At 48.7% G+C, this 22,562-nt stretch overlaps 1 protein-coding gene across 7 annotated transcripts in view; it reads left to right on the top strand.

Annotated features, from left to right (window-relative positions):
* Positions 1-22,562, top strand: part of INPP4A (inositol polyphosphate-4-phosphatase type I A) — a 139,534-nt gene that overhangs the window by 108,452 nt on the left and 8,520 nt on the right. For 5 of the 7 annotated variants that reach the window (XM_055328118.1, XM_055328115.1, XM_055328116.1 and 2 more), the window contains 9 exons: positions 297-552; positions 4,227-4,259; positions 8,698-8,870; positions 9,867-9,990; positions 10,946-11,072; positions 11,589-11,729; positions 13,407-13,504; positions 15,452-15,564; positions 19,237-19,391. In XM_055328118.1, the coding sequence (XP_055184093.1) occupies positions 297-552; positions 4,227-4,259; positions 8,698-8,870; positions 9,867-9,990; positions 10,946-11,072; positions 11,589-11,729; positions 13,407-13,504; positions 15,452-15,564; positions 19,237-19,391 (1,220 nt within the window). The remainder of the gene's footprint in view (positions 1-296; positions 553-4,226; positions 4,260-8,697; positions 8,871-9,866; positions 9,991-10,945; positions 11,073-11,588; positions 11,730-13,406; positions 13,505-15,451; positions 15,565-19,236; positions 19,392-22,562) is intronic. The other 2 variants (XM_055328121.1, XM_055328119.1) reach the window with 1 other exon arrangement.

Below are 22,562 nucleotides of genomic sequence, written 5' to 3'. Positions count from 1 at the left end.
CTGCTGCCAGCTCTGGAAGGCACTGGGAAGTCTTGTCCAGTCTCCATGACAGTTACTAGCAAATGCATCTCCAACTTTAAAAACAATGCAGTAGATTGATTTGTGTTTTGAAAAGCAAATACAAATGTGATGGGGAATTCTGAACTTTGATATTTCTAAATATGTGGCATTTTAATGATCACAGTGGCCCAGGGTAGGGGAAACAGTGGTGGGGGCGGGAGGGAAGGGGTTGTGTTCTGTTCTGTTTTTCCCCTCACTGGGAGAGCTGACCCAAATGGGCCTTTTTGGTTTGGAAGGAAAAAGTGTGGCTGAATGTAGACAAGAGCCTGGAGTGCATCATTCAGCGGGTGGACAAGCTGCTGCAGAAGGAGCGCCTACACGGCGAAGGCTGTGAGGATGTCTTCCCGTGCGCAGGCAGCTGTACCAGCAAGAAAGGTAACCGGGACAGCCACGCCTACTGGATCAAACCGGAAGACCCCTTCTGCGATGTCCCCTCCTCACCATGCCCCTCCACCATCTGCTCTGCTGCATGCCATCCTCACCTGACCACACGTGCGTATGCATCCATGCTTCCCATTCATCTGCCTCCACCTCATGCTGCGTCTGTGTGTCTGTCCGTGTCTGACTCCATGACCTCTTCCCGCCACGCAGACTGCAGGGAGGGCTGTCGGGCAGAGCCACGTGGCGCGGAGCTCGGAGCAGTGGGCGGTGAGGGCAGAAGCGCCTGTGGTCCGTGCCCATGGAGCCCGTGTGTGAATCAGAATCTGGCAAAGGCAGAATCTGGAGGCTGTCTTGGTTCTCACATCGGTGAGGATGGGGCTCCTGGGCTCTTCTGGTTGGTAAACCAGCCTGAGCACCTGAAGGAGGCCGAAACGCAGATGCTTTTCTCAGGAGATTGTTTATTGCCTCAGGGATTGGTAGAATCAAGGAAAAGCTGACTCACGTAGGGACACAGCTGGGGGAGAGTGCTAGCAGGCTCAGCACACTTGCCTAAAGGCCGCTTGGCATCAGCTGGTGTGCTGTTCTCCAGCAGGAGATGTTGCCGTGGGACTTGTTGGTGACTCAGTCAGGTGGTAGGACCCCCTCATGGGGCTAAGTTAGGTTCCTCTGTTCAGCAGCACCTCCAAGCAGGGTTCTCAGTAGATGCTGACATTGGCCTGAAGCAACAGGCTTCAGAAACAGTCTTCTGCCTGCGGAGGCATAGAGCACAACCAGATTACCTTGTCCTGCATATATCCCTAAAGCCGGGCACGCGTGCTTTCTCAACCAGCACATCCTTGGTCCCTGTCACTCAGGGCCGCCTTCCACCTTCTCCTGTAAGAGCTGTGGGGTGTCATGGGCCAGGCAGCTGAGGGCGGGCTGTAGACCTAGCTTCTGCTCTCCTTTGGGTGTGGTAAGCTGTAGTTCATAAGAACCAGGTATGCCAAGGTTAGCCCTTCAGACAGCAAGGACCTTTCATTTCTGAATTGGACAATTTTTGTTCAAGGCAGAATCGTGCTCCTTTATCAGAGCCTCTTGATAAATCCTTCATTTGTAACCTGCTCTTCACCCTTTCAATCTTCCTGCAGTCTGTTCCCAGGGCACAATTTCACTTGAGCCTCTGATTCAGCAGTGTTCATGTCCTCCACCCTTCCATCTGTGAAGGACTATAGTTTCAGTTCCCCAAACCTGTGATTGGTTTCGTGGAGCTGTTTTGTCCTGTTTGTCTTCTCATTTTTTTATGTAAATTGTGTTGTTTTTTTTTTTTTTAAATCTGAAAGCTCATTGCTCATTTCTCTTCAGTATTGTCTTGCTTGTAATTTTAATTTTTTTCTGCAGAATTAAAAGTGATTTATTGGAGTTTTTTAATGCCAAGAGAATTTATTAATCAGATATTCTGTAATATCCATAGCTTAAATGTTACTTTCCTTCTAGGCACATCCCATATTGGTCAAATGTAGACAAATTTAAATGCAGTTTTCAAGTTATTTAAATGAGCATTTATTTATGGTATTTAGGGTATGACTTGCGTTTGCCATGCAAATCAGCTCAGTTGTGATCATGGGAATATGAAGCATACATTTGAGAGAGTCTAACTTGGCTGATCAGTACTCAAAGAAATGTGTGAAACCGTATGCCACTAAATTAACTGCGATGATCCTTAATTTAAAAATCTTGAGCATAGCTAGGTAGCTGTTGAGAGCTGGACATGACCAGGAGGATCAGAAAGAACGAGACTGGGAGCTGTTTGTTTTACCCAGTGTGCCCTACCCTGAGAGGCCAGAGCTCAACTCCGTTGTGATTTTTTTATACCATTCCAATTTCCTGGGAATTGTTTTGTTTTGACCTAGTGAGCAGGTTGTGTTCACACCAGCTTATTATATATGAAGAACTCTGTGCCTCTTTGAAAAGCATCATGACTTTTCATTCTAGCTATGTATATTGTCCTAGGTTTTGGTTTTCATCTTTTGCTAAGGAGTCACCGTCCCTTCTAGCTTGCTCTCCCACAGAACTCATCAGAGCCTTGCCTGGCAGGCATGCATCACTGTAGGAATCACTGACAGGTCGCTGCCAGCTGGAACCACAGAGACTCCATGAGCCTGTCCTTCCTTCTCCTGCTTTCCGCACAAGTGCCCCACAACCCTCTGCATCACCACCCGCAGCCACCCCATCTGGTGGCTTCCATGACCTGCCATGCATGCACTCCCATCCTCTCCTCATTGCTGAAGAGCCATTCAAACCCCAGACCAGGTTGCTTTAACCTGCAGCCTGTGGGTTGTACCCTAGGTTCATATGCCCCTGTGATTATGTGCTAAGACAAGGAAGTATATAGTGGTCATCAAATCTCAGGGGACTCCATGGCCTAAGACAAGATGCAAGCCACTGGTCCAGAACTATCAAAGGAGACAGACACCTCCCCCAACACACACATACTCCCTGCTTTGATCGAAAGACTGAATTTACCCAGCTGAGTTTAACTCTTAATGCCTTTTCTGGAATGGTCACAACCCAGCTATTTGGAATCACCACAGAAGATCATGAAAGCAGGTTCCTCGACCTTCCTCTTCACTCAGACTCAGAGTTTTGGAGGAAGGGTAATGGGGAGGCACAGAAATCTGGATTTTTTTTTTTTTTGACCTGGGGTAACTGATTAGCTGAACAGAGGTCTAAGGATCACTGCTCTGCATCACTGCACACCACTATGGGTTTCTCTCTTTGTTAGATAGATGGTCTCGGGATATTTGGGCTCTTATGAAGAGGCTGAAGTCTTCAGCTCTCAAGGGCTTTTACTTTTGCTGTGTTCTATCCCCTTTGCCAGTTGAAGAAGTCACTGCTAAAGGTGATCAGAGAGGAAGGATCCCTTGCCACCCCCATCTCTGGACAATCCAGGTTGTAAACATCTCTACACAGCGGGTTCCAGCTATTTTGGGGGCTCTGCAACCACCCATTTCAGTACCCTGAAGACATAAAATGACCCCTTTTCAGACTTGTTTTCTTCCAGGTGGCATCCCCAGTTAACCAAGGAATTTTAGAGTTTTTAAGGGAAATACAAAGTTGAAATGAGTACTTCACTTGTTGAAATGAGACAGTATAGGTGATATTGAACTAAAATTGGCATTCTTTGAGTGACCTGGAGGGACATTGTAATTCTAAACTTCCCCCAAATCATAAAAGCTTTAAATTTGATTTAAATTTGAAAGATTGGCATAGATGTTCGTTGGTATATTGGTTTCATCACTGGATCCTAACCTTTGGGTCTCAGCATTTAGTCTGCAGCCCGGGTTCCACTCATGAGTCAGAGCAGTGAGCTCTGAATTGGGGATGATTGATTTGCTGGTCAGTCTCTCTCATTACAAGTGTGCTTCCAGATGTTGTGAGTCAACAACATGGGCTCCACCATATACAATGTGATCGATGCAGACACTTTATCACATTGTAATCTGTTAGTTTGCTTACTGGAAGAGCATTCTATGGTGAGCATTCTATGGTGAAGTCTTAGCAACATGAACGAATGAATCAGTGAGTGGGTCAGTGTTTACCACGAGGAGGGCTTGGCTGCCTCAGAGCAGCTGAGTACCTGCATGGGACCTCTCAGGGAAGAGGCAGGCAGACCTCTGACTTCTTCTCTGTTCAATTGAGCCACCTTACGGGCGGCTGCTGATGCAGTTGCTGTAAGCGTTGAGTTGTTCATGTTTGAACTTTGTGCTGCTCCTTAATCATCCGTGTCACCCTCCATTTCTGTGCAGATTGCAGCCCCCCTCCTGACGGGTCCAGCCCAGGTACGTGGTTTCCGTTCAAGGCTTCTGCAGATATCTTTTTAATCCTCAGGTAGTGTCTGTAGCTGAATTCTCCAAGATTGCCTATGCTTCCAGAGTTAGGAAAATATTTTAGGAGTTTCTTTATTTAAGGCAGGTAGCTACTTTTCTTAGGTTTGGTGAGGAACCAGTTGGGTTGGGGACTGTGGCCCAAAGCAGCCTACTACTTTTTTCACTTTCCCATCACAAAACCTTTTCAGATGATTCATGTCTGTGGGCGCGCTGGACTTCCTGACTCAGAGCAGTACATGTTTGTAAACAATATTTCCTGTGATTTCACCTGAACTTGTGAGCACTACTTGGAGGTGGTGTAGCCACCCGAATATTGCAGCACTCATAATCACACAACATCCTCTCTTCTGAGTCTGGATGCAGCTTAAAGTTCTTACTATGTATTGCTAACAGGCTCAGTTGGAGATAGTGCTAAAAATGGAATCTTTTTGCTGCCTTTGCATGTAGAAGTCAATGTTTACAGCTCTAGTTCAGGGGTCGGCAGACTACAACTCTGAACCAAATCCTGTTCACCACCTGTTCTTGTAAATAACATTTAATTGGAAATCACATCTACTCATTTACATATTGTCTATGACTGCTTCTGTGGGGGCAATACCAGAGTCAAGTAGGTGTGATGGATTCCATCATCCTCTAAGCCTAAAATATTTACTGTCTAACCTTTTACAGAAAAAGGGTGCCGACCCCTGCTCTAGTTCATGTTGAATTTCCTGGTTATGACTCATGGGTTCCCCAGAGTGAGCATGAGACCCCCAAATAATATGCTTTTGCTTATACCCCCCAAACAAGCTACCCAATCAGTCTGATGATTGCCTATTTCTGACTGGATATACATGGGAGGTAGCAGGACACCTGTTTTATATCTAGAGCACAGCAAACTGGTCATTTCGGGATTAACCAAACTCTCCCTGTCAGTTTTAGAAAACCCTCTCAGCTCATATAGCACCATGAATTTTATATCAGCTGTGTCATTTCTAGAAGCACTGGTGCCTTGTCCATAGTTAATGTCAATGGACTAAAATGGCCCCCTGCCAAGAGTTCCTTTGGCTTTTCCTGGAGAGCTATATTTTAATCTCAGTTAAAACACACATGCATTTTTTCTCTCACTCTTTCTTATTCTTCCTCTTACGCTCTCTCCCTTCTTCTCCTGTTAATGAGGAAGAAAATGCAAAAGCAGAGTATGGATTTGAAAAAGCTCTTCAGAGTTACCCAAAGTAGCATGGTCAATGGATTGGCCACCAGTCAGTGAGCATTAACAGATTAATAACTAGATGAGGAGCTTGCCCCCTAAAGTGAATCAGCTACATCACTAAGGACATTGTTTAGTTGAGCTGATTTTTTTTTTTATAGCAAGATTTTCTTGACAAAGGGAGAAGAATATGACCCCGTTACCGTATCTAACTTCCTGATATCTTTACTTAGCTAGGTCCTGGCAGAAATCTCATTTTTGTCCCTGAAATTCATTTTGTCTAGAAGTTTCTAATTATAGTTTTTCTTCGTATTCTCCCTGAATATATTTCCAGCCCCCAATCCCTTCTCTCTCCTTGGCAGAAACAGCCTGACACAATAGAAATTACATAGAGTTTTAGAGTTAGACACATACAAATGCTAGTTTTTTTTTTTTTTTAATGTGTCTGGGAAGACACTTAACCTCCCTGAGCCTGTTTCCTTACCTGTATTAATGATTCTCCCTCTGTGGATTAAATGAGAAAACAGTTGAAAGATAAAGCACTAACAGTTTTTTTTTAATTTTTTTTTTTTATTTATTTATGATAGTCACACACAGAGAGAGAGAGAGGGGTGCAGAGACATAGGCAGAGGGAGAAGCAGGCTCCATGCAGCAGGAGCCCGATGTGGGATTCGATCCCGGGTCTCCAGGATCGCGCCCTGGGCCAAAGGCAGGCGCCAAACCGCTGCGCCACCCAGGGATCCCGCACTAACAGTTTTTTTTTTTTTTTTTTTTTTTATGATAGTTACAGAGAGAGAGAGAGAGAGAGAGAGAGAGAGGCAGAGACACAGGCAGAGGGAGAAGCAGGCTCCATGCACCGGGAGCCTGATGTGGGATTCGATCCCGGGTCTCCAGGATCGCGCCCTGGGCCAAAGGCAGGCGCCAAACCGCTGCGCCACCCAGGGATCCCGCACTAACAGTTTTTACATACATGGTGGTTGGCACTCTTATTGTACTCTGGACGTGTCTGAGGCCTTTTCCAGATAGATGGCAGACACATCTCCTACCAAGACCCAGATCTCTTCTCCAGGACAAGCTCCCAGTGTTTTTTAACCATTCTTCCTTTATTTCCATTTGTTATTCAGGATTGTTTTTTTTTTTTTTCCCCTAATGGAACAAATCTAAATCATACTTAAATGGATTTTTTTTTAAGATTTTTATTTATTTAAGAAAGAGAACAAGAGAGCACAAGCAGGGGGAGGGGGAGGGGGAGAGGGAGAAGCAGGCTTCCCACTGAGCAGGGAGCTGGATCCCAGGATCCTGAGATCTTGAGCTGAAGGCAGACACTTAACCAAGTAGGCCATCCAGGAGCCTCTTAAATGGAATTTTTTTTTTTTTTTTGAGAGAGAAGTAGGTAAAGTCAACAGGTATTGCATGGAGATTGGCTTAGTTAGCTAAGACTGCTTGTACTTTCTGATAATTTTCAGATTAAAATGATAATTTGCATATTGCATATGTACATGCATGTTAAGTGGGAAAGCAAAGTAAAATTGGCAATACTTGTTCTACAAGCATTTATTTCTTAGCTAATGACTAACTTAGTCAATGCATCCCCAATTATTTGGCTATTAAAACTAAGCTACCATCGATCTTTTTAAATAGTTGCCACTGAATAAAATTTACATGTGTGCAACAGAGTTCTTTAAAAAACAAAAACATGACCTCTGAGATTTTTTAGAGGAAGAAAGAGACTTAGATGTTAACTAGCAGAGCTCTTCCGTTTTATCAGAAAGAACCCATGTAGCCGAGGATTCAAAAGACTTGTCCGTGGCCACCACTACTTAGCAGCAGCCCAGGCCCAAGACTCACATTGTCCACTTTTCGGTCCAGTGTTCTCTGTCACTATGAGTTCTTTGCTAAGACCTTTTCTGCTGTAGACTTTTTAAATCTAAGCCTACTTTTTTTTTTTTTTTGCAATACAGACACAAATCCTTGTCTATATGCAGTGTGCCTATATACAGTTAGATCATTTCTAAATTTTGAATGGCTACGTATACTTGAAAATCTACATTAACCAAACACTGAGTATAGGGAAGTCCTTTTGCAAGTTTCAGGCAATTATCTAAATTTGTTTCTCAACAAAGTGCTACTCATATATTTTGAGAGGAGTGGAGCTAGTCTCCCTTCTCTCTGGCTTTTTAGATTCTGTTTAAGGCAGAGCTTACCCTCTGGCAGCTGCATTGCTTGTGCAGCCCTGTGGCCTCTCCCCAATGCAATGATGTTGGTGGCTGTTCTGTGACCCGCACCTCATCCTAAGGGAGAGTGTGCTGTCCTGGCTCCACTCCCCACCTGTGCCACATTTGCTGTGGTTAGGCTCACCCAGTGGTGATGGTTAAATGCCTATTTCTGGGCTTAGTGACCTGTTATAAATAGAACTGATGAGGGCATGTCTTTTCTCTTTTAAATGCCTTCAAAATAGGAAAGCAAAAAAGAGCCAAGGCCCAAAATACCTTTAACTCTGTTTTTCTACCCTGAGTTCTATTTTTTAAAAATTGTTTTGGTACAGGGTCACAATTTCCTAGTATTTCTAAAAAAAAAAACTAAACCAGAAATAGAGGGTACCAGGCAGGACAGTCTTGCGGGTGGGGAAGAAAATGTGGGCAGAAGCAAGGGATATTCTGAGAATGGAAAACCTGGGAAACCGTCTGGAACACTCTTTCCTCCAGACATGGGAAGTGAGACTGTAACAGCCGCACACAGCTGCACAAGGATGGAGGTGTCCTTTGCTCTAGAAAGATGGGGGCCTCTGCCTTAATCGCTGGGTCAGGAGAAGCAAGATAACAGGTCACTTTTTTGAGGGCCCTTCTCTCCCTGGATGGTGGAACAGTGGTGACTTGCAGGTGACTCGCAGAAGCTTCTTTGTCATTTTCCTCAAAAGGAATAATCTTGAGCATTTAAGTGTACAGTCCCCAGTAGGGAAGGGAGACCAGACCTACATCAATGGCCCCCGGTTGGTCTGCTGGTTATTTACTGGAAAAGCTTCAGGCTAGAAGGTTGAAGACTGGGGTGGTTACAGGCAGAACTTGGTGCCACGCAGTTATGAGATGCAGAAGGGGTAGGGAGGGGGAGACAACAGGGCTGTAGGGCCACATAACTTACTAAAACATCTAGAACCTGTCTCTTAAAATCTTCCTCCTCAAATGACTCTTTCCTCATGACCAGGCGAATGGAGCGAGGCCCTTTACCCTCTGCTGACCACACTCACGGACTGCGTGGCCATGATGAGTGACAAGGCCAAGAAGGCAATGGTCTTCCTGCTCATGCAGGACAGTGCTCCCACCATAGCCACGTACCTGAGCCTGCAGTACCGCCGCGATGTGGTCTTCTGTCAAACCGTAAGCCCTGGGAGTGGTGTGCGGGAACCCACAGGCCCTTCTGCCCCTAGAAAACACAGACTTAAAAAATCTCTCACTTCACACTGAAAAAACAAGGATGGCAACACTTTCTCCTGTCTTTGGCTCTTAAATTTATTTAATAGAGAGGTCTAGATTTCTACCCGAAGGGAGGAATCCTACTTGATAAGTATTTAGGAGAGGGTCTGAGTCCATGCTTGCTTCTCCCTGAGGAAGTGGTGGGCATGGGCATGGGCACTGATCCCGCCCGAGGCGTGCTGGCTTCCAGACCGCACAGGCCTCTTGGCTGTCTTTCTTCTTACAAAGAAGTTTAGTGAGGGAGATACCAATGCTGTAGTCTGTTTTCTTGTTTATAAAACAGCAGGTGCCTTAGTTCTGCTGCTCATGCACAACTGTTATAATGGTTTTGGAGAAGGGAAGAGCTCAAATGAATGTCACAAGTTCGGTAGATGGCAGGTATCACATTAGTGAAGTGCACAGTGACAGAGGCTGGTTCTCTGAGGTTGTGCCGGCCCATCCCCACAGGAGATCTCCCACTGAGGTAGCTTACGGGGTGACTATGTTCTCTCTCATTTCTGTTCTTTGTTGTGATTGTTTCAGTTTCCAGCCAGAGCTGGTCTGGATCTGTGAGTAGATAGGCCATTTTCACTGTTGGGATTTAATTCTGGGCTTCTAGGGGGTTCTAGCCCAGGAGTAAGCCCAGGCAGTTTGGGTTAGAAGCTGAGCTAAAACCAAACCAGCCTTTGGGAGCAATAGGAGTGGCAAGCCTAGAATGCTATGTGGCCTCCCCATGGCCTGTAGCCTGCATGGCCTCAGAGCCAAACACCCCCCACATGCCAGATAGAGGAGGGGAAGAGGTACTGCTGCAGCCCAACCAGTGGAAGCAGAGAAACTCGGGGCCAGGGGCATGGCATGGGCTGGGAGCCACTTCGGAAATGTCTGCCCCCCACGCCTGTTCACCTTGTGTCTCCCCGACAGCTGACTGCTCTCATCTGTGGCTTCATCATCAAGCTGAGGAACTGCCTGCATGACGACGGCTTCCTACGGCAGCTATACACCATCGGGCTGCTGGCCCAGTTTGAGAGCCTGCTGAGCACTTACGGTGAGACTCCAGGGGCACCCCCTACACTTTTGAGATCCTGGGGTTCGTAAGCAGTGAGGACATATGTAATTCCCATTCTTTCTTCCTAGACATTTTTCTGACTACGCATACAGTACATGCTGATTAAAATAAATCCAGATATCATCAAAATGTGTAAGGACCAAATGAAAGTCCTGTATAGTTACACATTCACCCCTTCATTTGTTTTGTTGTTGGTTTTTACAATCAAAGATCTTTCTAATTTGAGGATGGTTGATAATCATTTAGCAGTAATTTCCTGTAGGCCATTTGGACCATTTCTGAATTACTCCTATGAAAACAGTGCTGCCATACATCTCTGCATGCAAGTGTGTATGCACCTGTGTGCCCATTTCTGCAGCCACTACATTATTAGAAGGAATATTTCTGGTTCAAATGGTAGGAATATTTTAAAATCTCAAAGATATTTCCCGAGTGCTCTTGAAAAAGACTCTCTTCTTTCATTTTCTGTTTATTTCTTCTAAGAGGGTAAAACTAGGGAATTTTTTAAAAAGCATTTGTCAATCTTTGGAGTTATGAGACATCCAATAAATACCAAGCCCTGTGGAGTGGAATGATCTGGCTACAGTGTGCTATTTGGCTATCCTTGTCCATCTCTGAAGTGCCAGCTCTGCCTTCCGAGGTCCCGTGCAGCCCGGTTCTCTCCCCACGCTGTCTGTCACCAGGAGGGGGCTGGAGACTGGCATATTTCTCCACCAGCAGCATTGCTGGATGTGGCTGCAGGGTTTTAGTAGCAGCCTTACCCACAGAGGAGTGAGTCCACTGGTGAAGAGGCTCAGAGAAACCCTCTCTCCTCACAGCCATGCCTGATCCTGTCACCTCCCGTCTGTGCCCAGCTCTGTGGCCGTTCTGAACCCACAGAAAGAGTGGCAGGTCCCTTCTACCTGACAGCCTTCCGTCCCTCTCTTGCATCCAGGTGAGGAGCTGGCCATGCTGGAGGACATGAGCCTTGGGATCATGGACCTGAGGAACGTGACCTTCAAAGTCACTCAGGCCGCTTCTAATGCATCGACTGACATGCTGCCCGTCATCACTGGAAATCGGTAGAAAGATTTTTTTAATCCTCAAAACTAGCACTGTGTTTTAATTTATGTTCATTACATGTGACGTGCTTTTCATTTTTGTTTTATTGCCTTTCATTCAGTTAAAAAACATTGATCTTCTACAGTAATTTCACGGGCCTTTAAAAGATTCATGACTAGCACTTTGTTTTTTGGTTTTTTTTTTGTTTGTTTGTTTTTTTAAAGATTTTATTTATTTATTCATGAGAATGCACAGAGAGGAGAGAGAGAGAGAGGCAGAGATACAGGCAGAGGGAGAAGCAGGCTTCATTCAGGGAGCCCGACGTGGGACTCGATCCAGGGTCTCCAGGATCACACCCTGGGCTGCAGGCGGCACTAAACCGCTGAGCCACCACTTTGGAAACCACTGAGCCAGACGGCCAGTCCCTACTCTTGTATCGAGGCCAGCTTGGTTTTCCTCTTCTCACTCGCCTCCTCTCCTGCCTCTCCCCTGTCACAGCCCTTACCCATCCTCTGCCTGTCTTCACTGTTTTGCAGGGATGGGTTTAACGTGCGGATCCCTCTGCCGGGCCCCCTGTTTGACGCCCTGCCCCGGGAGATCCAGAGCGGCATGCTGCTGCGGGTGCAGCCCGTCCTTTTCAATGTGGGCATCAATGAGCAGCAGACTCTGGCCGAGAGGTGGGTGCAGTGGTCACTTACCGCATATAGAAAATGTCCTTAGCCCTCTTCAGGTTCTGAGCACTGAAGAGACTTTGTCATCACTCCCTTCCTTTGGCCAGCATTCTTTAAGTGCAGCCGTACACCTAGCTCTATGTGTGGTGCTGGGGACACAAAGATGACCCAGATGTGGTCTGTATCCTCAAGAGACTTGGGCTGGTAGGAGAGAGATGGTGGGCACAAGGATGAAGATGAATGCAGGGAGTAGGGGCTCCTAACAGGAGACCCAGGGAGAAGGTCTGGGAGGGCTTCCTGGAGGGGATGATGGCTGAACGGAGTTTCAAAGAGTAAGTAGGAATTGGTCAGACGAAGAGGTGGAGGGAAGGCCTGACATCTCAGGCCAATAAGCCTGAACAAAAGCAGGTAGGGAGAAACCATGTGGTGGCTCGAGGCCAAGGCCCCAGGCCGGGATGGCCAGTGGTAGTGTTAGGCCTGTGTTTGAGGCTGAGAGCCTTGCCTTGATTGCAAAGGCCTGTGTCTTGTAAACTCCCTCTAGGTTCCCCTGCCAGGCAACAAGGAGAAGTCACATGTACGCATGTGTGCAAGTAAGTGTGTGCATGTGTTCAAGGTGTGACCAGAGCTAGAGGAGCCCACTCCAGGGAGAGTAGGCAGCATCAGGAGGCCGGCAGGGAGGTGTCCCAGGGAGGACAATAATGCTTCCTGTGTCTGGCAGCTGCCATTCCTGTTGACTGCAAGAGCAGTTTCTGGAAAGTGTTGAGGCAAGGCCATATCATAGTCAGCAGAGGGGCAGGTGGAGAGGATGAGACAGTGGGGATGGGGAAGACTTGGTGAGTGCCAGGTCTTTGCTCATTCATCTGCTTTTGGGCCACTCTCTTCTCAGCTGTGTCTTGGGGGCAGTCCCCAAGGGAGCAGGTGCCTAGAGGAAAAAACATTGCCGGCATCAGAGTGGATGGGCTGTGATGGACCCACAGGACGGAGTCCTGTGGATGGGAGTCCTAAAGGATGACACGGGTCCATGAAGAGGCTGATGTGCATGGAGGTCACTCAGCAGGGCAGTGGTGGAGCTGCACTGGGCATCCAGGCCTTAGACTTCAGAGCCTGCCTGTGTTAATGACCACCTTGTGTCTTCCTCAAGGGTGACTTTTCTCTGCCTCTGCCTTACACATCTGGCATGTCCTGGCTACCTGGGAGGTGTGCACAGGATGAAGCTGCATGGAGAGAAAAGAGCTAGGGCCTCACATACAGGGCAGGAGGAGCAGCTAGTCAGGCGTGGCAGCAGGCAGAGTGACTTCAGCTTCGAGTACAGGACTGTGTCCTTACTCCCCAGCCAGAGCCCCATTGCTGTCCCTGTCTCCTAAGCACCTCCAGGATGGGAGGACAAGGGCTTCCCAGTGAGTGGCCATGAGGCGTTTCTGTGCATGCCTTACTAGGGGACAGATGGAGTTCTGATTATCTTTTAGGCACATCTGTAACAAACATGCATGGTTTCTGCTAATGTTTAAATACATGTCACAGACACAGTAGAAATGGCCTGATGCTTGAGAGGAGGAAAGAGGTTTAAAGTTTAAATGTGCACAATAACTCTTGAGACGATCGACATTGTTAGCTTCAGTGCAGTGATGCTGATGCTAGAAGAAAGTGTCAGTAACTAATGGTGTCCCCATATGACTCCTGAAGGTTTGGAGATACATCTTTACAAGAAGTTATCAACGTGGAAAGTTTGGTGCGGTTAAATTCCTACTTTGAGCAGTTTAAGGAAGTATTGCCTGAGGATTGTAAGTATTTCCTCACTCACGGTAGGTTTCCTTTTCATTTATTGTCTATCCTGTGTCACCTTGGGTGTTTGAGCCTTTCCTGCCGCTTAGGCTGTCTGCTCACCCACCGTCCAGATGCTGCCTCCATGGGCACAGTTCTTCCTCTGATTCCCTGTTCTTCCTGGCAGCCTGGTCACCTACTCAGACTCTGCCTGGCTTGAATCCTCACCCACAGGAGAAGCTTCCTCAGGCGTGGCCTGTGCTGATTCTTCTCTGGTTGGTTCTCTTGCCACCTAGATAATGTGGGCTTTCTCATACATCAGCCCAGCCACTGGTGTCATTGAGGCCAGTGATGTGCATTGTGCTCCTGCTGGTAGGACAGGTGGGGGGTCGCAGAGGCAGGACCCCACTCAGCCCTGCACTGGTGTGAGCTCTCCACACACACCTCCCTCTGTGGCATTTAGAGTAAGATACCAGGCAGATACTTACTGCTGGATGTGGGAGGCAAGGGGGCCCGGCCCGTGTGCGGCTGTCCCTGGAGGCAGATGGAGTGACAGCAGCCATCACTCTGCAAACAGCCTTCTTTGGGCTTCTGGACTCAGGCAGGAGCCCAGGGCTCTCCACACTATCTGTAAATGGAGAATTCTCTCATGATTTCGTATTTACTGAGCACTTGCCCGGGATAAAGCACCACAGGACCTAGTGACAAATGAAACCAAACCCTGCCTGGTTAGGAATGGACTCTGCCTCTCTGTGCTCGCACTGCCCCAGCCATGAGGGGGCTCCCCAGGTGAAGGAGGCCAACTGGGTCCCTGGGTAGCCCCCGCATCCTCTAACGGGACTCCTAAGGAGGAAGATGGGAAAAGGCTTCATTCGCATTCCCAGGTCACTGTGTGCCAGGCATTGTGCTGTGCTAGGTGCACATTTCTGCGCTGACTCCCCACAACAATGCTTCGAGGTAGGCATTAGTATTGGTGGCACAGAAAGGTTGGCTTGGATCTGAGGCTTGGTGCTTAGATAGTCGGAGAGAGCCATGGGCACATGGTGGAGAGACAAAGGGCCTGCACTGGCTGTGACCACATGACCTGGTGACTGCTGATAGGCGGGGCTGGGGGGCGAGGAGAGCAGTCCAGGTGCCAATGGCCTTGTGATATGGGACAGGGGGCACAGATGAGGCCAGGTGGGGCACACCTGTCACCACCTTGGTCAGCAGCACGGGGTAACAGGGCTGTCTAGTGGTTGAGGTCACTGTGTGAAGAGGAAGGGGCTGAGGACAGAGCCTCTGGGGAAAGGCCCCGTGCGGAGGTGGCTTGTGAAGAAAAGATTCAGCAGAAGGGTGGGAGAGAGTCCTTGCAGGCAAAAGAGCAGCAGTGTTACCTGGGTGCCAAGGAGGGGGAAGGGGAGGGGTCCCTGGTGACTTCTGAGGCGCATTCAGTGTGGCGAGGGCTGCAGTCAGGGCAAGTAAGTGATGAAATGGCACTGCCTTGATGGGCCACTCTGCCCCAGAGATCAGCAGAGGTGTGAGATGGGTGATGGGGGAAGGAGCTAGGAAAACACCAGCTGTGAGATGGAGGAGCAGCTCAGGACTACGCATCACGGATCGCTGTGGACAGGCGGAAATACAAGCAGGCAGCCTCCATCTCCCCAGGGAACCGCAGAAGTGCCGGCCCTGACCACACACTGGAATTCGTTGGGGAGCCTGGACAGTCCTGATGCCTGGGCCCCACCCCAGAGTGGTGGGCATCAGCAGTTCCAGAAACTCCCTAGGTGGCCAGGGTTGGAAGCCGTAAGAGGCATGGAAGTAATTTAAGTGCTACCCATGCCAGTAGCCAAGGCCAGTCTCTAAGCGTACCCCGTTTTCTTGCTTAAGTCACCCTAAACTTCCAGCTTGGCTCATGCTACAGTGGCTTCAATAGGCCGCGGTCCTGGGTGTCCCACCAGCTCTCATGGACTCCCCCTGTCTTGCAGGTCTACCTCGATCTCGGAGCCAGACGTGCCTGCCGGAGCTGTTGCGTTTTCTGGGCCAGAACGTTCACGCCAGGAAGAATAAGAATGTCGACATTCTCTGGCAAGCCGCTGAGGTAGTACCCTTGTCATAGTGAGGAAAAGAACGTTATTGTTGCACTTGCTGCCAGTAATAATAATTATGATAATAAAGCACAATTGCAGCCAGGAGTCGAGAGAACAAATTTCTCCACAAAAACTTATGTCCCAAACTCTGGAAGACACTGAGAGGTGCCTGTGAGTTCATTACTTAGGGCTGTCTGAAGTCTGAGAAGCTTGACACAGACTCTGTCCCCTGGGGCATTTAATAAGCAGGCTGATGACAATTGTTACCTCCAGAAGCCTGGGCAATCGATAGCAGCTACAACTCACTGCCTCTTCTAATAGCTTCAGCAGTAGACCATGGTGACCTTCCTAGTCTCTTTACAGTTATTTTTTGTATATTGCAGTTTGGATCTCTTTTCCCAAGTACTTCCAGTATTTTCTCATAAATGTAATTGCAGAGGTCCATAGCTAGCCATTCACTCATCCCTGTCCAGAGGTGACTTTAACTGGTCTCCACGGCAGCACTGACCTGTCCGGTGTGGGCACTTGCACACATAGACTCAGGAGCACGAGTGATCCCCATATGGCGTTCCAGCTCCCAGCCTGGCCTGAGCGCAGGGGAGGAATGGACACCTGCCACTCTGCCCCTGGGGGAGGAGTAGACACCACACTGCCCACTCACACCTGGTTATCCCCTGGTTTGCAGAGCCCAGGCAGCAGTTAGGAAGGCTGTCTAACCCTCTTCCTTCCCCCCATTGCTTTCCTTAGCTACTCATTCTAGAGCTTTCCTGTTCTCTTCATCATGAACGTGTTCCTCTCAACCCTGGGTCTCTTCCATGGCAGCAGACAGTCCAGTTGGTCATGGTGCTTGCCAGCTATTTGGTAGACCCTGTGTTTGAGAGCCTGTCTTCATGGAGCCCTCTCTTTGAACACGCCCCCGCTTTGTGCCTTTGTCAGTGGCTGTGGCCACTGATGCCTTTCTGTCGGATGCAGCTGTGACAAGTGGATGTTCCCCTCTGTATATTCATGTGTTCATTGAGCCTACAGGTGCCCCAGCTGCTAAGACTTCATGCTCATGAAAACTGTGGGATAGGTCAGCCTGAGGAGCTCCCTTTCTGGGCTAGGCTACCCTTGGAATCTTTTCACAACAGAACACATTTGGAAGCACTGAGTGACAAGAAGCTTGAGGGGATTCATGGGCCTCATTTTTCAAATATTGTCCTGGTTCTGAGGTCACATCTGCCCTTGTTTGCTCAGGCCAAGCCTAACAAATAGAGTGTAGGGTGAGCTCATGCATGCTGGGGTGCCTCGGCAGGCAGAGGAGCCCCTTACTTTCTTAGTATATTTTTGGGGACTGCTAAAATCCTTTGGCTGGCCATGACAAACCTGCTACACAGATATCTTTGCAAGAATTCAGATATAGAGCAAGCCTTTCCTCATGTGGCACAGAAGGTGACACAGCCAGATCCCCCCACAGTGGCCCAGAGCAGCACCCCCTGATTCACTCTCCTTAGTACAAGTACGCAGATGGCCTTACAGATGTAAGTAGATGCTGAGACCCGTGCGTACCCCGTTTGGGAAGTGTGCTTCTCTTTTCCTCTTGCTAGACTGTAGTGATCCACCAATCCCCTGTGCCAGGTCAGAAAAGCAGCCCATCCAGTCCCACATTTTCTGTTCCCAGCAGAGGTTCAAGGTATAGATTTTCAGGTGGAAAAGTCTCAAAGGCCCTGGACACATCACCTCTTGTATTTTCCCCTTGAGGGTCCCCTGGGGAGAGAGGTATTTGTGCAATGCCAAGTCACTCAGCTATCAAGGCCGCCCATCCCCAGTCTGACCAGAGCTGCCCTCCTTTTCTGAATCTTATTTATTTTCATTTCTGTGTATAAATCCTGACTAAATAGTTCGGGTTTAGTCATTGGTCAGGTCTAGGCCTTCATTCCATGGATGGGGAGATCCGTCAGAGCCCCAAAGCTGGCTGATGGCCCCCTCGAGGATGGAGCCTGGCACTGCAGATGGCCCTCTTGTGCAAGAATGCACCTCTGGTCACCTCTGCCTGCCTTCTGGAATCTGATGTTCTGGATACCATGTCTCTGAATGTAAGCGTTTTTTGAAACTATTTGTGGTTCTGGCTTGTGCCATGTGTCTGGATCATGAACTCTGCAGCCTGTAGAATTCAGTGAGCAGGTCACGTGCACTCTCCCTTCATCAGCTATGGTTTTATGCATTTGGATTATATCACTCTTTGCTGAGTTTAGGGGATGCTTAGTGTCCTTTTTTTTTTTCCTTTCCTGTAAAAATTGTTTTTGCTCTCAAAAGAAGCCTGTCTTCCTCCTGATGGTCTTGGCCAAACTTGTTTGGGCCTTTTCTCTTTTGTCTTTCTCTAAACACCGTGCTTAGGACTACACTGTGCTCTCTCTAGTGGCATTCCTGGCAGTGGCTGCGCCTCTTGGCTCTGCTGGCCTGGGAAGCAGGTCCCATCTCCTGGGCCATCTGCAGGGGCTCTGATACTGCTCTGGAGTGTGATGGCTTATTGGAGTCCACTGTCATCTAGTTTTGATTTTTCACTGAATACCAATATTGTTCTCGAGGTGCGGTACCTGATACAGGTTCATAGGCCCTTATGTGAAGCTCTCGTGGGTAGATGTTTTGGAATTCCATATTTTAAGAAAGTGACATGGTACACGGTTGGTGCACATATGTGTAATATAGTGCATATCACCTATGTTTGATGTGGCATACATATGATTGAACAGACCCAGAGGTGTCTGGAGCAGCCCTCTGAAACAAACTCATTAATATTGCTTTATTGAGAAATATGAATGTTTATACAAAGTGGGATAAATGAAGATTGTAGTCTCACATCAGCTCAGATCTGATTGTGTTGCCAAATGAAGTTGCTGTAAACTTAAAAAGAAAAACAGTCTTCCATTCGAGGGCTTTCTGTCCATGGGGACTGGGTACCTAGAATTGTATCTAGTGGTGCAAAGAAAAGGCTCCCAAATGTCCTTCCTGTGGGGAGAGAAGGTGCCCTGGGGTGGCCTTTTCTCAGCCTGGAGGATGCCCCACTGTGAGCTCCCACTTCCTCTGCTTGTGAAGGGGAAAGTGCACTGACCTGTCCCCATGCACAGCCCTGAGTGAGGTGGATAGTGGAGGGCCTGTGGAGCGTGGTGGTCAGGAGGAGACTAAGGGGAAGCATTTCTGAACTATTCCCATCTGTGCAGGTGAGGAGAGAGCAGAGACCGTGGGTCTGTGCTGTGCCTTCCAGAAAGGCCTGGAGATTTGGCCAAGGGTGGAACATCCCAGGAGCTGCTCTGACCTCCTGAGCTGGTCTTTGCTGCCCTCCTCTGCCCAGGACCTGCAGCAAAGTTCTGAATGTGATGAGATGGCCTGGGCAGTTTGGAAGAAGGCACAGCTGGTAAGGTCAGCAGACAGGTGGTGATACCCCAGAAAAGAAGGGAGCCTAGGCCTTAACGGAGTGGCCTGTGGTAGGGGGAGTCACAGGAGGGATGGCCAGGGACAAAGGCCATCCCATGGGCAGTGATGTCATCTCTGCGGCCTTCTCTGGCAGGACGTGGAAGTGGAGGGAATGCCGGCCTGAGGAGTTGGCATTGCCAAATGCCACCCTTGGCCACCTGGAGCCTGTGTCCCACCCAAAGCTGTTGTTTGGAGTCTCCCTCTAAGCACAGCCTGTGTTCCTGTTGCAGATCTGCCGCCGCCTTAATGGGGTCCGGTTCACCAGCTGCAAGAGCGCCAAGGACCGCACGGCCATGTCGGTGACGCTGGAGCAGTGCTTGATCCTGCAGCACGAGCACGGCATGGCTCCACAGGTGTTCACCCAGGCCCTGGAGTGCATGCGCAGGTGAGTCCCGCTGCCCCCGCCGCCCGCCCCGCCTGCCCCGGGCTCCGTGTAAACTGCAGATGAGCCGGTCCTGCCGGGGCGCCCCCGGCCCAGGTCCCCTTGACTCCAGCTGGCATGCTCTAGTTTGACTTGGGAAAATTCACTGATGTCTGCCAAGTCAAACTGTCGATGGTCTCACATTGAGACCATGTTCTCTTTTAAGTCAAGGGGTACTAGAGAGCCAGCAGTCTCCATGAGCAGGACTGCTCTGAAATCGGGTGGTCTCGGGGCGAGCTTAGGAGTTAGGAAGTCGTGTGCAGCCGTGTGCAAGTGGTCTGGCACGTGGCTTTCCCTCGGCCCCCTGCCTTGCTGTGGGTGAGAATTAGGGCCAGAGCTTCCTCAGCAGGCATCGGCTGCTTCCACCATGCCTCTTAGCTCCTTCCAAACTTGAGTGAAGAAAACGCGTCTGCAGGTTGCACCGGTTTGCTCCGCTTCTTCTCTAGCCATCGACACAGTTTGCTTCTCTTAGCAAAGTGTCAAATGAGTGTCTTATGGTAACGGCAGCAGCCCCCCACCTGTCCGTGTGCCGTGGCGACCTCACCCTAATGATGTTCTGATTCTGAGGCAGCAGGCGTGTTTGCAGAATGAAACCCAGGACTAAAACTGTCTACTGTTGATCGATGCCTTGTTTCAAGCACTGCTGGGGAGCACCTTACCTCACATACCAAAAGAAAGGATAAGAAACCTGGTTTTCCCGTCTCCTTCAATGTAGCCACCAATGCTGTCCAAGTCTCGTTTCCAACAGTCACTCCTACTGAATGTTCTGTATCATTTGTCCTCTCACCAAATTCTTTGAAGCGTTCAATTCTCTTATCCTTTCTGTATGTTTCTGCCGTTTGACCTTCTCACAATAACCCACCAAAGTGATGCCTGAGCTCCTGCCTCTTGATAATAGCATTTTGTAGAAGTGGAATCGTGTTGTCCCTGTTTTTTCTTTCCACATTCATCCAAACCTCTCTGTTACCTCGGGGCTTCTATGTATGCACGTGGAGAAAGTTCACCGTCCTCCCTGTGCTGAGCCTCAGGGAAGCAGTGGAGACTCTCGACAGGGTGCTGGGAGGAACCACCTTGGTGAGATGCAGGCCTCCACCAGAGAAGAAACACGAAAAATGGAAGGGAGGGGATACCTGTGGTGGTTGGAGCAACGATTAGGATCAGGTCCACTCAGTAGACCAGGCTGTGGTGTTTGCAGTTGATGTGTAGACATCTGTCCAGTCCTGGCTTCTAAAACCAATTCAATGAGAACAAGGATTCATTCTGACTGCATCTGAGCACAGGGAGAAAGGGGCTCCTGAGAAAGACACACGGGCAGCCACCTCTGCTGTCCCATGGCCTGCCTTGGGGCTGTGTGTGGGGGCCCACATGTGCACAGAAAACCGCTGTGGTTTTCAACATGCACAGCCCTTTACCACCTAAGAAATGGATATTCCTTGAAGCAAAATTTAAAAATATGGATAAGCCCCTATACCAGCTGTTCTCACACCTTCACCTCAAAATCCTCCATATTCCCACTTTTGGACAAGTAACTGCTAATGTGTGACGCCTACTCTTCCTGATGTAGACACGTATATACAGTCACGTAGGTGTGTGATTAATACACACATTGGTTACCCAGTCCCTGAATAATACACAACACACATACATGCATGAACAGATGCAGTTACATGTGCAATTTTAGCCTGTTATTTTTGCCTACTTTTTTCATTTACCTGTTTTATGGGCATTTTTTCAGGTTAACAGAGACCTTGCCATTTTGAGCACACCATAATTCCCCAGTTTGCTGTCATTGAATAAGCTCTATGTAGTTTTTAGCACCTCAAACCAGGGTGTCGTGAATACCCTTAGGTATCCTCCTGTCCACATTTGCTGCATCGATCCCTTAGGTTAAACAGTATACACCTTAAAAAAAAAAAAAAAGTATACATCTTTGTAAGGCTTTTAATACAAACTGTCACACTCCTGCCCACTATCCTGAGCACCTGCTCATCCATCTGGGTGTTGTCGTGCCTATCACTCATCAGAGTGCTTCGGAGTCTGTAAAGTCAGTGTTGCATTCCTTTGTCCCAGGTGAGGACCCTGAGGTCCTGAGTAGAGAAAGACCTTCCTCCCTGGGCCTCCCTCTGCCTCTCTAAACCTCGACCCACCCACGTCCAATTATGAAAGTCTTTTTAACGTTTCCTATTTGTTTTTCTGAATTTTCTAAAATCTCTGCAGTAAACATATAATCTTACTTAATAATCATGTAAGATATTATTACATAAGAACCAAGCTCTATCACGGCCCTCCTACACCCACCCCCAGGAACCAGTAGCTCTAGCAGCCGGGGCTCCATGCTCACTACCACCTGTCTGCCTGACCATGTAGCAGCTCAGGCCATCACCGTGTTTGATTGTTTTAAGGTGATTTTCTGGATTCTTCCCTGTGGGGAAGACACGCATCTGTTCGTAGACAGCAAACCTGAGGTGGCTGGGACACTAGCCAGTATTTCTGGCTGTGGTCAGGACCTGTGGCTCAGCCGGGAGCCCAAAGGAGGCCGCAGAAAATACTGGCCATGCCTTGAGTGGAGGAATGCATTTTGGTTCTCTTGCTTTCTCGCTTGCATCTTACCAGATGGAAGAGTAGAGCATGCAGGCAAGGGTGTAGGGCGGAGAGAGGGGTGGGGTAAGGGCTGACACTCGGGCTGTGTTTCTCTCGAAGGCCCAGGGTGAGCAGTGGCCAGTGCTGTGCTAACAAATGTTTAACAACCAGCTCTCTGCCTCCACCACCACCAAAAAAAGCCCCGATCTATAGTGTTTGCCAGATTCTATGGCATAAATACTCCCACTGGGGCTTATTTCAGGCTACCAGTGTGACACCACGGAACATGGAGTTAAGAGGCGATGTGACATTGGAGCCAATGCCAGCACACCACTCATGGTGCCTCTCTGTCCCCAATCCAGGGGCTGAGACATTCACAGAGTGAGCTAAGTAGCCACAGTGACATCCCCCCAAGACTGCCATCGCTGGGAATGTGACAGTCAGTTGGAAAGTGTCCCCAGTCAGAATGGCACACCTGAACAGTGCCATTCCAGGCCTTCCAGGTTCCTCTGGGAAAGCCTAGGAGAATTCTGCTTGAGGGAGGACCTCATGCTA

Source organism: Nyctereutes procyonoides, unplaced genomic scaffold, assembly GCF_905146905.1.
Source record: "Nyctereutes procyonoides isolate TBG_1078 unplaced genomic scaffold, NYPRO_anot_genome, whole genome shotgun sequence".
Lineage (NCBI taxonomy): Eukaryota > Metazoa > Chordata > Mammalia > Carnivora > Canidae > Nyctereutes > Nyctereutes procyonoides.
The sequence above is the reverse complement of the archived record's forward strand: the minus strand, read 5'-3'. Positions and strand labels throughout refer to the sequence as shown.